The sequence below is a fragment of the Echiichthys vipera genome, assembly GCF_963691815.1.
Source record: "Echiichthys vipera genome assembly, chromosome: 16".
Taxonomy (NCBI): Eukaryota; Metazoa; Chordata; class Actinopteri; order Perciformes; family Trachinidae; genus Echiichthys; species Echiichthys vipera.
In genome coordinates, this window is record NC_139841.1 from 8,977,058 (window position 1) to 8,991,582 (window position 14,525).

A 14,525-nucleotide genomic window follows, 5' to 3' on the forward strand; every position below is an offset into this window, starting at 1 on the left:
CAGACCTGTCCCATGTTTAGTCCTGACTCTGGGGAGACAGAGCAGACCTGTCCCATGTTTAGTCCTGACTCTGGGGACACAGAGCAGACCTGTCCCATGTTTAGTCCTGACTCTGGGGACACAGAGCAGACCTGTCCCATGTTTAGTCCTGACTCTGGAGACACAGAGCAGCCCTGTCCCATGTTTAGTCCTGACTCTGGGGACACAGAGCAGACCTGTCCCATGTTTAGTCCTTACTCTGGGGACACAGAGCAGACCTGTCCCATGTTTAGTCCTGACTCTGGAAACACAGAGCAGACCTGTCCCATCTTTAGTCCTGACTCTGTAGACAGAGCAGACCTGTCCCATGTTTAGTCCTGACTCTGGGGACACAGAGCAGACCTGTCCCATGTTTAGTCCTGACTCTGGAGACACAGAACAGACCTGTCCCATGTTTAGTCCTGACTCTGGGGACACAGAGCAGACCTGTCCCATGTTTAGTCCTGACTCTGGAGACACAGAACAGACCTGTCCCATGTTTAGTCCTGACTCTGTGGACACAGAGCAGACCTGTCCCATGTTTAGTCCTGACTCCGGGGACACAGAACAGACCTGTCCCATGTTTAGTCCTGACTCTGGGGATACAGAGCAGACCTGTCCCATGTTTAGTCCTGACTCTGGGGACACAGAGCAGACCTGTCCCATGTTTAGTCCTGACTCTGGGGACACAGAGCAGACCTGTCCCATGTTTAGTCCTGACTCTGGGGACACAGAGCAGACCTGTCCCATGTTTAGTTCTGACTCTGGGGACACAGAGCAGACCTGTCCCATGTTTGGTCCTGACTCTGGAGACACAGAGCAGACCTGTCCCATGTTTAGTCCTGACTCTGGAGACACAGAGCAGACCTGTCCCATGTTTGGTCCTGACTCTGGAGACACAGAGCAGACCTGTCCCATGTTTAGTTCTGACTCTGGGGACACAGAGCAGACCTGTCCCATGTTTAGTCCTGACTCTGGGGACACAGAGCAGACCTGTCCCATGTTTAGTCCTGACTCTGGAGACACAGAGCAGACCTGTCCCAGAGGTCTGGATGGTTCGTAGCTGAGCAGAAGATCTGAAATGTATTTTGGCCCTAAACCAGTCAGTGCATTGTAAATCAACAGAAGTATTTTGAAATCAATTATCTGACGGACAGGAAGCCAGTGTAAAGATCTGATGACTGGAGTGATATGATCGACTTTTTTGGTCTTAGTGAGGACTTGAGCAGCATTTTTCTAAATGAACTGTAGTTGTTTGATCGACTTTTTAGGGAGACCTACAAAGACACTGTTACAGTACTGAGGAGTTACAGAGGAGAAACTATAGCATGATAATAAACCACACCAAAATGTTAAATCGTTAAAAACTGATGAATGAACCAGTAATATAATTAATCTGTCTTCAATAATTTAGCCCTTAGATTTTGGTTCCCATCCCTATTATCACATTCTTTCATTTCATGAATTTGTATTTGTAAACACATTGTGCAGCCATTGCAGTACAGTTGGAAATAGTGCTAATAGAAAAAATGCAAATAAATATATAACAAAAAAGGTTATCAATAAGGTGCACAAACAAATGAACACAATACCAGAAAAGTAAACAGGATAACAGTGGTTGTCATAAGTACAAACAGGTTAACAGTAAGGTGCATATTCTAAATATACAGTACACATGCCAAAAGTTAACCATTAAAATCAGTTAAGCAGTAAAATTAACATTAGTCCACAATCTTTAGCCTCACAGTTGCTGTCTTGACATAGTTTAATACTGACACATTCATTTAGAACTGCAATCAAACACCTGCATCATAGGTGTGTGGTTACTAAAATTGGTTTCAGCTCAGTCACTCACTCCCCTTGTTTTCTTAATTGCTACAGACCTTTTTTAAACCGCAGAGCAGATCTTTGTAACCCAGCAGTCGCTCTTCCGCTTCATTTCTGGATTTCTTTCAAACATGCTTGAATCCAGCAGGGTTAGTCATCCCATTGTGCTTCAGTTGTTCACACAAAAGAGGTTTCTGACGACCATGCGGACCTATCTAACCCAGCAGCGCAGCCAGCCATTCGATGTTGTTTTTCAAGACATTTTTGCATAAAAGTCATCAAATGATATATTCCCAGCCATGTTTATATGTAGATGAGTAAGGTGCAGTGGAAGTATAATGTGCAGTACAGTGTGACCTTTAATGCAAAAGAGTGCAGGAAGAGAGTGTTTTGTTCACCTCAATTTAATGTTGAGATTAATGGAAGTGTGATTCTACAAAACACAGAGGAGAATAGTCTCATATCTATTGGAAAGTGCCTTTTTTTAGAATTTCATCTCAACTTTGTTCTACTCTTTTTATCGTTTAATGAAAACAAGCTATAGCAGAGATGCCGTCAGAGAAGTCATGATACATTTCCCGATCAGCCTTTATCTGATTTGACCCTTATTAACTGGATGTCGGTAGTTGTCGCTGGTGTTGTTGGTCACTGTGATAAAAGGGCCAATGAGCTTATCTGCTTTTTAAGAAACCCAGCCAGAGAATGACCTCAGAGATAGATCTGGTCCGATCCAGCCTCACCAGATGTCAATTATCTATCAAATAGTGGTTTTACAGTAAAAGCGCCCTCTCTCCGTCCCCGTTCATCGCCTTCTCGAGCAGACCTCATTAGACTGCAGGTGTTCCACTTGAGTTGAGTGACAACCGATTTCATTAGCTCCCTCAAGTGCCGTTCTGCCCTCTGGTACGACAGCGAGAGACAGGCTGACTGCTCACATGGCTCTTGTGATCCCATTGGTTCGCTCCACAGCGCCCTTGAGTTAAGTAGCCGGGACACTTTAGAGAATTTTTTGCGGTAAGCATTGAGGTGATTAAGATTCAGGGTAGCACCAGAGTTCACCTTGGGCATTGAACAGTTGTCGGCTCTGCTTGGACTGGGACAACTACAGCTGCTGATATAGAGGGACAAGTGCGGGCAAGACTTGAGGACGAGGTGAAGGCAGAGAGTTGAGGAGCATGAGGGGAAGACAACGCCGGTCCTGTTACTTCCTCCTGTTTCCTTCTTTAACACAGGCAGACACAGACCCCGAAGCTGTGACTTTGAAGTGTTGTCTTTGATTAAGGAGTTAATTAAAGAAAAGCTGCATGCTAGCGAGCAGATAACATAGAAGAAAAAAAGAACAGGCAGAGAGCAAAAAGGAGCAGATATGGAGCAGAGATGTGATATTGGCAGCTCATCAGTTTCTGTAGGGCCAGATAGTCGTCTTTCTGACTGGCAGAGAAGCCAGTTGGCACACAGGGGATGAGTGTGAAAGCTGTGTTACAAGAAAAAAAACAGAAAAACCTGCCACCCACATGTGTGAACAGCGCAGTTTCTACCCTGCTGTGGTGCTAACACCACCGAGCATTACCGGTAATGATAATATATGATGGCGGGACAGAAAGAAGAAGGAAGAATGATAATTGATACATTTGGGATGGAATGACTGATGGTTACTTCAGTGTGTGTGGGTGTAATTAATGCCCTTGTTCTTTTCCCGTCAGCCCTGATCTGTTTCCTGCCTCTGTCTCCTCTCTGACCCTCCTCTGCTCCTCCATCACCTCTGGGTCGTCTCTATCGCTCCTCTTTCTTCCCTATCCATCACGTCTTCCTCCCACTCTTCTTGTGGTTTCCTCCTCCTCCATCATAACTTCAGCCTTACAGTTCTTACCTCCTGCTATGCTAAACATCTGCCTGTGCTCTTCCTCAACACCCTCCTCTTTCAAGTCTCCATCTATCCATCAAACTATTTTCCACCATCCTCATCCATCTCTGCTTTCCCCCACATCTTTCACTCCCTCTCTCCCATCCTTCCAGCCGATTGACTGGTGCATTATTAGTTGTTATCACTACCATAGATATGAGGAGGTTTGGCCGTACTCCTCCTAGTTGGCTGTATCATCTGTCGGTAAACAAGCAACTGTTCGACTGTGGTGCTTTAAGATCATGCAAAGCACCAGTCTACAAGTAACGGTCTCTGGGCCGGCCAAATCACGAACACAACAATGGTAGGGAGTAAAGAGCAAAGACTTTTGACAAGTTGACAAGTCGTGTCACGAGTGAAACCAAAAGTCAATGCTGACTTGAAAACTGTATTACGCAGTTTTTACGTAATATTCCTTATGTAACATTCTTAACTAACGCCACAAATGTATTTTGATCAAAACCATAATGTTTTCCTAAACCTGTCTATGAGGCTAATAAAAACCCTCTTCGTCCTTCCACCTTCTCCCTTCCTATTTCTTCATGTTGCTCTCCTCATTCGTTTCTCATTTTTCACTCTTCATTTCCATCCTCATCCTCCTCCTCTCCATCCCTTCCTCATCCTTCTCTTAACAGTCCCCGTCACCACCTCTCCCTGTCTATGTAAAATCTTACATTACAATTGCTGCCACTCCTCTTCCTGTGTTCTGTTCCTCACCTCTTTGACTTTCTTCCTCATCATCCGTTATCCCTCACACCATCACCCACATAATGAAAAAGTCAGTTATTATGAAAACAATGAAAAATGACTTGTCTTTTCCTCCCCCTTTCCTCGATCTACACCAGCCTGGGTTTTATAAAGGCGTGGCGGGCTCGCAGGTGACCTTGTCCAGCCTGGTGAACCAGTCGCGGGCCATGCTGGAGGAGCAGGCGCGTCACTTGCTGACAGAGTCGGAGCGGCAGACCATGGGCTACTATGTGGAGGAGTACCGGGACGGACACATCGGTGTGGAGCAGCTAGTCATAGCACTGTTCGAGCTGCTCAACACACACGCTAAGGTAAAGGATGAGGATGCTTGTTTGGGAAAAGGAAGATCAAAAGACTATCAGTTTTCTCTATGCATGACTTTGTCTTCTTGTACAGTCTGTGTGTGATTGCTGTAAGGTTTGAAATGAAATCTCCAGAGCCCTTCAGAGATTTATGCCCAGTTTTTTTTTGCTTTCTGTGTTGCTTTTCCTTCATATCCAGATTTTAAAAGTCTCTTGATTTTCTCACAGTCCAAAGTACATGGTAAAAAACTAATATAAAATAAATCAAAGGCCTTTTATTTTAGATTTCTCAAGTAGGCCACACTGCTGTGCTGAGTACACCCACGGAGAGCTTCTCCAGCTGCCTGTACTGTAGAGCTCCTGTACAACTTCTGTACTGAATGGGTTGTTTTTTGTTTTTTGTTTTTTTATTACTGGGAATTCATCCATTATACTACTTATATTTATAATAATGGTGCAATTTATTTGTTAAGCATATTTCATACAGTACAAAGCGCTTTACAAGGTAATTATATGACACAGACATAAAATGAACATAAAATCAGGGGTAAAATGTCCTGATTCATGTAAAATAAGATCACCCTTGATAATAATAGTAAAACGAGGAACAAATAAGATGAAAATAGATTACCGTATTTCCTCAAATAGTGACAGGGGTCTTTATTTATCAACTACTGAAGGTAACAAGCCTTTATTTGAAGCAGGCGGTATTAGACACAGGTATTAGACACAGTATTAGACACAGGTGATTCCTATGTATATATATATATATATATATATATTATAACTGGTCATATTTTAGTACAAAATCTTTTATATCTGCTTCTGATTGCCCTGTTAAATTAATTGCATTACTCTGCCAATACAAGCTCAAAATACATGATTCTATTGTTGAATTTATTAAAATAACGCTATGGATAAATTATGCTTGGCATGCACATATCACAGCTACTGGGTGTTCATTCATCCTTGTTTTTCTCCCAGCCTTTATTTGGTTGTATCAATCAAACCCCTGGTCTTTATTTCAGGAAATACAGTATATTGGATGCATAACATAAGAAGGAAAATAAAACCCACTGATAAATATATATATATATATATATATATATATATATATATCCTCTCCAAACCCAGATCAGCCCACAGGATATACTGTATATATATATATATATATATATATATATATATATATATATATATATATATATATATATATATATATATATATATATATATATATATATATATATATATATATTTATATTTATATGTATATATACATATATATTATTGGGCTGTTTGTATTCCCTTATTTTCTTCAAGGCAATGCTCTAATTTTACTCCACTCAGCTCACAAATGCAAATACTCATAGAGTTTAACTATCTTAGCAGCTAAAGTTCAAACTGGATCAGATCACCATTTTGGTCTGGGTTTGGAGAGGATTAAACTGACATTAAAAGAAAGGCTTTCAAACCTGTTCCATTAAGAATTGAATCAGTCCTGGTTTAAAGTTAATCTTAGTTCCAACCAACCCAAAGTCTGTTACATCATACCTCTGCCTCCCCTCTCCTCCTGTGTACCTCTCCTACTGTGTACCTCTCCTCAGTTCTCTCTGCTGTCAGAGGTGCGAGGCCTGGTCACCCCACAGGACCTAGAGCACTTTGACGGGCTGGTGCTGAGACGTGAAATTCAGGCTCTTAAAGCACGTCAGGGAACGGCTGGAGCCACGGCACTCCAACGAGACTCCTTGTCCATGGTGTCATATCCAGACACTCTGACCTCGTCTTCAGCCAGCTTCATGACCAACACCACCCTCAGCTCTGCACGGGTAGGCTGGGTTCATCACTTGGATAACAACCTGATATAATGTGTGCACCTGTGAAGGTTGAGACCTGCAGGTTTTTTTTATTTTTTTTATTTGAGGATTATTGGGTTTGTGGAAAAATAAAATGTGTTTTGGGGAGAAAATGGTAGCTCTCTTTCCTCCCCCCTGTTTAGGATTAATATTCCCCATGCGGCTGTTTTTCTTATGTGTTTGAAAGTGCAGCAATAGTTCAGTCTGGCACAAAATATTTTGATGGATGGACCTGAGTGTTGTTGTTTTATCTCTCTGGTTTGATTTGCTGTGTTTGGATTAGTGTGTGTCAGAGAAAGAGAGACAGAGGCAGAGAGGAAAGTGTGATATATTTCAATGGACTATAACAGACAGAGAAAAGATCCTGCTCTGGCGTGGATTTTGTCAGCTGAACAACGGCACATTTCATTGCCTTCCTGCTGAGATTGAAAAGTCTTTCAGCTGATATTTGATAGGCTGTGATTTTCTGCTGCCTCAATAACCTCCTCACCCCAAAAACCTTCCCCTCTCCCCTTCTGTAGGAAAGACTGCTCTGGCTGATAGATATGATGGAGGTAGGAGTCGCTGCTCAAAGTGATGAATGCTTTTCAACACAAACCCACAAATACAGGACACGAAACAAGGAAATGTAAAGTTCCCTGTGTGTCCACACGCACATACTGTTTATACACTCTGACACTGACCTTGGTTTGTGGCTTTGCAGTGAATTTGTTTGCAGTGTTTTTCTTCTGTCTTGTTTTTCCTTTCTCTGGACAATAACTGTAAGGCTTTTAAAGAAAATGATGTGTCTCTCCACAGTCCTAATGACTGTTGTGATTGTACAGGAAGTCTCTGGTTGTTTTTGTGTGGATGAGATCACTGTTGCAGAGAGAAAATATCATCTTTGAGTATATCGAGAAGGTTTTGAAAATGGGTAGAATCCATGTGATTGGTTCATAGCGATACAAGGACTATGACGTCTAATTCCTTTGCGAAATTCAGTATCACTCTGCATCTGAAAAAAGTTCCCGTTCCGTCAGACAGCCCTTTCCGCTGTTAGCCATGCTCTCTTAGTTTGTTTGTATTATTGTGTAACTTCGGTCAATGCTAGCTACTAGTGTAGGGTACTTTTCATAGCAGCCACTTCGGTGTGTGGAGGCAGATAACCCTGGAGGGCCTATTTTATTTGGAAAACAATTACATTGAGTTGTGCCTATAACGTGATACTATAGTCCTTAATTATATGGTATTGATTTATTATTATTGTAGATTTTTTCAGATTTCTTATGTTTCTCATTTTCATGTGTATGGAACAGTTTGATAGACACATTGCATTCATTTAAAGTCCCCCTCCTCTCAAAAACAGTGTTTTTCTTCTGTTTCTGTCCTTTAAAATGTCTGACAATGACTATAATGACTTGTATCGAGCAAAGTTCGTCACTAGAGAGGTGTTTTCACATTCCTCTCCTGAAGGGGAAATGTCTGTGAACTTCTCTGGAATTGGAAATTTAAATGTATGTCAGCCACTGACAGTCACAACAAGCTTACAAGCTAACAAAAACCAAAAACACTAAAAGATGTTAACACTTAACATTCTGATACGTCTGTTAGTCGACCATTTAATGCACATGTTCCTCAACTCATCTCTAATGTTAGCTCCATGGGTGGGCAGCCAAAGCTTTGTGTCCGTTGCAACCGCCATACCATGAGTCTGTGATCTGTCCAATAGGCTCTGCTGCTCCATCACCTCCTGTCTGAAGCTGGCTCCAACATGTAGGCCTTTGGCTGATTCTCTCTGATGTGTTTAGTTATCTTGATGAGTCGTTTGCAAGCTCCTCCTTCACCTCTGGCCTGCTCGTTAACCTCAGGTAGAAACTAGAATGTTGTTACTGAAGAGTCTCAACCCAGTGAGAGTGGTAGTGCCAGAGCAAGTGTAAGCACAAGCAGCGGTTTGCGGGACGAGGCCGGATGCAGAAAATCTTAATAAAGGAGAAAGAGTAGATGTGCTTTCACCTCCTCTCTACTAACGTTGAAAAAAAATACATTAAACAAAAATTTCAATTATAGCAGAGTAGTTTTTACATACCTTAAATGGAGTGGGACTTTTAACCGACCTGTCTAACTTACTCAATGAGCCTGAATTCAATACCAAATGTGTTGGTATGTGGTTAGCAAGTGTGTTAGCATCCAAGTGTTTGGTTTTGGATGAAGACGAAAGATTGCACACATATGAACACACGTACACACAGTGTCTATGCTGACAGTGGAGATAAGCTGTTGATTGTCTCTGAGAGAGCAAGAGAAGGTCCTTATTCTACCCATGTCTCTGTGTGTATTTGTGTATGTGTGTATTTGTGCTGTTTGGGACCCATGGGTGATTGCTACCACTGCTGTGTAAAGCAGATTAGAGAGCTGGGTGGGTTTGTGAGGATAACAACACTAGATTTCTGAACCACATTCAAAGTCAGGTATACAGTTAACTGCATACCAATGCAAGTGCACACACACCCACACAAACAAACACACATACATTTGGAGATGGACACACAAAGGCAATTGCAGCTTCCCGGACAAACACAATGTTGCCTCATACTACATTCAATAACGATGTTTTATCAGATTATCCCTTCCAATATCTGTACAGAGATCGAGATATGGTTAGGGCATTTGACATTACTTTCAAAAAGCCTAAAGAAAGATCCAAAGATCCAGCATAGAAGTACAGAAGAAGACTTGAAACTAGTGAGTGAGACCATAGACTCATTAGGAGAGTTTTACTGAGGTAATAAATGTGAGTTTCATTGACTTTTGCAACAAGTGGTGTCACCCCCTGCTGTATATTAGAAATAAAGCAGGTTTAAGGCACTTACGCATTGGCTTTACTCTTGCAGGCCCAAAGCTACATCCATCTTTATTAAACATGCTTTGTACTAGGGAGCTGGGAGGGCAAAGTCCATTTAATGCCCAGGCCAACTGATTTGGAAATTTGCATTCTCACATACAGCTCCTTTCCTCCTAGATAATTGCAAGGTTGCAGTATATGTCTGGAAGGGGTCTGAACACACCTTGCCCAGACCAAATTACTGCAATCATATAAAATAAATCAGAGCCACAAGCTCAGCCTAGTTGTCAGCCCAGATTGCACATCAATTGTCTTCAAAGATGGTCAAGGTTTAGTTATTATGGTGCTTTAAATTTCTGATGAGAAACATGTCAGACAAGACATAAGTATAGCTTGACCGCAAGCTATAAATAGTTCTGTGTATTGTCTGACATGTCTGTCAACAAAGATATCAGGGCAAACAGTGACAGACCTACAGGATCATGTATCCAAAGTGTCATGGGTCAAATTATGTAAAAGAAGTGGCAAACATTTTGACATCCTTATCTTCATTCTGAGTTGTCACAGATGCAGATTAAGTTGTTTTCCAAAATAACAAACTGTGCTGAGCAGATCTTTTGTCCCCCGCTGATGTAATTCTGATCTCAGCGGTCAAACATGTTACTCCATACTGTTATTTTGTACCACAACACATAAACATCACACTGCATTTGCTCCGAACATTGGCATTGATGTAAACCATGTTCTGCAGAATTGTCTGAAGTGATTCCCAGGTAGACTGTGAGACACACACACAGACACACACAGACACACACACACACACACACACACAGAGACATACACACGCACGAACACACACACACACACACACACACACACACACACACACACACACACACACACACACATACACACACACATACACACACACATACACACTGTGGATGGTAACCGGAGGAACATGATCTACACACAAACACAGCATGCTCTCGGCTGCTTACAGTGCAGAGCAGCATCTCCGCATGTAGAAAGTCGATTGACTCTTGTGATAAATAAATTGTCCCTAAGTGCTCCCTGTGTAGCAACGAGGGGTAATTAAGCTGAATTGATGGGACTTTTGTTTTGGTTTAGTGGCAGAGTTAAATGAAGGGCAACATTTCTCTGAACTCAGCTCCTCTGCTCTGAAATCATTCAAAGATTTGCCGCAAATTACCTGCACTCTCTACCAAGCCGCTGGGATTGAGCTGCCAAATCCTGCTTTGATCTCAGCTGGATCGATTTTGTGGCATGTATGTTTAGAAGACACATGATAGCTTTGTCTGGGCGCATGTCTTATTTACTTGCTGTCATTCTAAACTTCATGATTGACAAGCAAATGGGAACCAATATTGACGTCTTTCCTTTTTTCTCTAATATGTGGAACATCCACCAAATCTAATTTGGCATTTGTAATGGACAACACATCTGTGTTTAATATCTGCTCACAAGCTTCTCTCTCTCACTTTAATCACCCCCCCCCCTCTGTTGTATCTTTCTTTGCTCCTTTTCATCACCCTCCCCTCTTTCTCTTTCACCTCCACACCTCGTCCCTCTTTCTCCATCTCTTTACTGCATCTCTCAGAACGACAGCGTGGTGGAGAGTAATGAGGAGGATCCTCCAGAGAGTCTGAACACGCTGCTGACTGACATCTCTCTGGTGAGCCCAGCAGGCTGGCACTGCCCCTGCCTATGCCTGATAAAGATGGATGTGACACAGGAGAGATGTGAGGAGGGGTGGAAAGAAAATGGTATAATAAATTTAAAAAGAGGCAGAAAAGGTAGGGATGGACAGAAGTACATGAGATGTTGCTGACCTGGAGGCTTTGTATTGTAGACTGGAGTGGAGTGGAAGAAGTGTTTGCACTAAAAGAACAAGAAAATGAAAGTAGAGCTTTTGTGAGAGTAAGAAGCTTGTAGCCTTTCGTCATGTTCTCTTTGTTGTGTGGAAAGAGGAGAGTAGAAACTCATCACCGATGGCTTGTCCAATTCTTCTCCTACCTCTGCATCTCTCGAGAAGAAAAAGGGTGAAAGAAAAGTTTGCCATTTCCAAAGCAACAAGAGATCTCAAGAGTTCTCATCTGTTTATCCTGAACATCAGGAAACAGGAGGAAGGTCAAGGAAGAAGCTTTTAGTCTGCAGTCATCTAATGCTACCTGCCACTCAAATCATACTTTACTTTTCTTTTGGAAACTTTATTTTATGCTCATTTTATGTCTCTTTCCATTCCCTGGTGAGCCACTCATCTCTCAGTGTTCATCCCACTGTTCAGTTTGTGTTTGAGCACTCTTACATTGAACCACAGGATCCCGGTGGAATCGAACAACAAGCAGCAACATGTTCGACCTGGTTTGGATGCATATAACATCTTTAAAACGGCTGTTTTTGTCACTAAAACTTGTGACATTGTTGAACGGGTGTCTAATATACTGGTGTGTAAGTGGATCCAAAGTGTAAAGCTGTGACTTCTTTGGATGTAAACCAAAACATACCATTTCTTAAACTCCCAAATGACCCAAAACATATTTTCACATTTACTTCAAATGGCTTCTTTCAGTTTGTGGTGCTCACAGCATTGGAAAAGTGTCCATGTTATTCTTCCAATTTTTCGATGATGTGACTACCACAGTTTAAACTCAATTTACCTCCATTGTATTGGGGTGGCCTCAGAAGTCACATAGGTATAGCAAAACAGGTATATACAACTCAGATTTTTGTACATGTTTGTGTACAACAAAGTTGACTGTAATCAGGCAATATGCCATGTGAAGCAAAATTGTGGTAAAAAACACAATTGAGGCACATATTCTGAATGTGCTTTATAAGTACAAGCATTCTCCTAATACCTGAATAATATCAGCATATTCCAAAGTCTTAACCTGGAAATGAAATATCCGGGAAAAAAGGCCTTATTGGGAATATCTAAACAGAATATGATGTTGGATCCAATTGGGAATATTGTGATGTTCATATGTAAACATAATAATTTGTAAAACTCCTAATTTTGATACAAATCCTTATTAAACTGTTACATTTATTTAATCATGTGAATATTTGGTCTTGAAACGTAGTTGAAACCTCAGAGAGTTGACAATGTTTATGGATCAAATAATATTGCGCCATCTGGCATAAAATTTATGCACACAAAAGATAGTAAATTTTATAGTCAGAATGAGATTTATTTCATTAAATATTTCAGCTTGATAATGCATACTGTATGGTCTGTATATTAATAACATTTTTATTGCGGTAATTGTGCCATAGTACATTGTTACACCCCTAATCATTGATGAATATATCCTCTCACTTCAGGACGACGTACAGTCCACCACAGCTGAATCCCCCCCCTCCTTCAAGCCTCCGCCCCCACCAGGGGTGCAGAGGCGCCCAACTAGACGAGATCAGCTCAACAAATGCCCCTCGTCCGAATCCTCCCACTCGGGCTTGTACTTCACAGCCCCGGCCTCTCACAACCACAGCAGAGAGCCAGGACATGCCCCTGCGTCTCCCTCACTGCACCGCAAACGAGAACATCCCAGGGACCCGTCTCGGGACTACGCGGTCATCAGAAAGAGAGATCCCACGGTACCTTCCAAGAAAGAACTAATAACAGCTGCTCAGTTGTCTATGGTCACACAGCACCACATCGGCCCTTTCCCCAGGGTCCTGTCCCCCAGCCGAGGCATCAAACTTGCTGCCCCGTCTCCTTCACCTCCACCTCCGCCTCCACCTCCACTCCCTGCTCCTCCTCCGCCCCCTTCTCTTCCCCTTAAACCATTGTCCTTGTCCAAAGCCTCCCCCTCCTCTCCTGGCTCTAAACAACAGTTTGTTACAGTCGAGGTTCACAGGCCCAACGCAGAGCCCGATGTCAACGAGGTGCGGCCGCTGCCCCAAGCTCGAGGTGAGAAACATGCACATGTATTGCTGCAGCTAATAAATCTTTTAAATTATTGATTAATCTGTAAAATATTAGTCATTTGATATATAAAATATCAGAAAATGAGTGAAAAGGCTCAGATTAATGTCTTCAAATTGCTTCTTTTGTCTGACCATTCTGACAGTAAAAAAAATAATAAATAAAATATATATATTTTTTTTAATTCAGAAGGATGTGAGGCAGAGACTAGCAGCTGCATTTAGTTTGTTTTTCCTTTATAATTTGTAATAAACAATCATAATTGTCTATAACTTTTCTGCTGATTGATAGCACTACTAACATGCATACAAATGAGAAACGTTTACCCTCATTACATAATTTGGTCTCGTGAATTTGGAATTTGTGCATGTGAATTACGATGTTACTAATATCTATAAACAGATATTTGCATATGAATATACCAATCATGTTTGAGCAGGCTTGGGTGGCATGAAGGTTAACAGTCTGTGTGGAGAGCAAAAGAGGAAGAACACATTGGCAGAAATGCAATCTCAGAACCCATCGGTTATCGTCGAGAATTTAGCTTTTTATTAGCTTTTTGATTTATCTGCATTGTAGATATGTGTTTTTGGAGACGTCATTTCTCAACTCCAACTTCATTCTCGCGTCTCAACCATGGATGTATAGAGAACTGGATACGTTCGATGCAGGTCCCAGTTCATTCCTATGAAAGTTGCTCAGTAGCTTATGAAGCCAAAGGAGTTAAACTGCTACATGTCTGCTTAGGGATTAAAGCTGAAGTTGGTAGCTCTCTGTTAAAAAAAAAAATCTTCTTTTTTTAATATTTGCTGAAGTTGTCACTATAGTCGTCACAGCACTCTTCTTCTCTTTATGTGCCCCTAATGGCATCTGCTCGATCCACTGCAACCCACAGACAACCAATCAGAACGAAGGAGTCTCTGACTCAGGTCCCATCCACACGGAGAGGCACTTTGTATCATTTCGGCCGACCATCCACAGAGCCAGCCTTAATGGAGCCTGAAAACGGTATCTTTTAAAACCGGGTCCCAGAGTGGGAAAATTTGAAAACACCCCCCTTGCGTTGTCATCTGGACGGCGAAGCCACATACAGTGCAGT

General features: G+C 41.9%; 1 protein-coding gene across 1 annotated transcript in view; it reads left to right on the top strand.

Annotated features, from left to right (window-relative positions):
* The window catches only part of whrna (whirlin a), a gene marked incomplete at both ends in the record, with an annotated part of 168,940 nt that overhangs the window by 135,663 nt on the left and 18,752 nt on the right, over positions 1 to 14,525 (top strand). Inside the window, 5 exons of the mRNA XM_083930447.1 lie at positions 4,594 to 4,806; positions 6,405 to 6,626; positions 7,175 to 7,207; positions 11,096 to 11,170; positions 12,823 to 13,411. Of these exons, the coding sequence (XP_083786573.1) occupies positions 4,594 to 4,806; positions 6,405 to 6,626; positions 7,175 to 7,207; positions 11,096 to 11,170; positions 12,823 to 13,411 (1,132 nt within the window). The remainder of the gene's footprint in view (positions 1 to 4,593; positions 4,807 to 6,404; positions 6,627 to 7,174; positions 7,208 to 11,095; positions 11,171 to 12,822; positions 13,412 to 14,525) is intronic.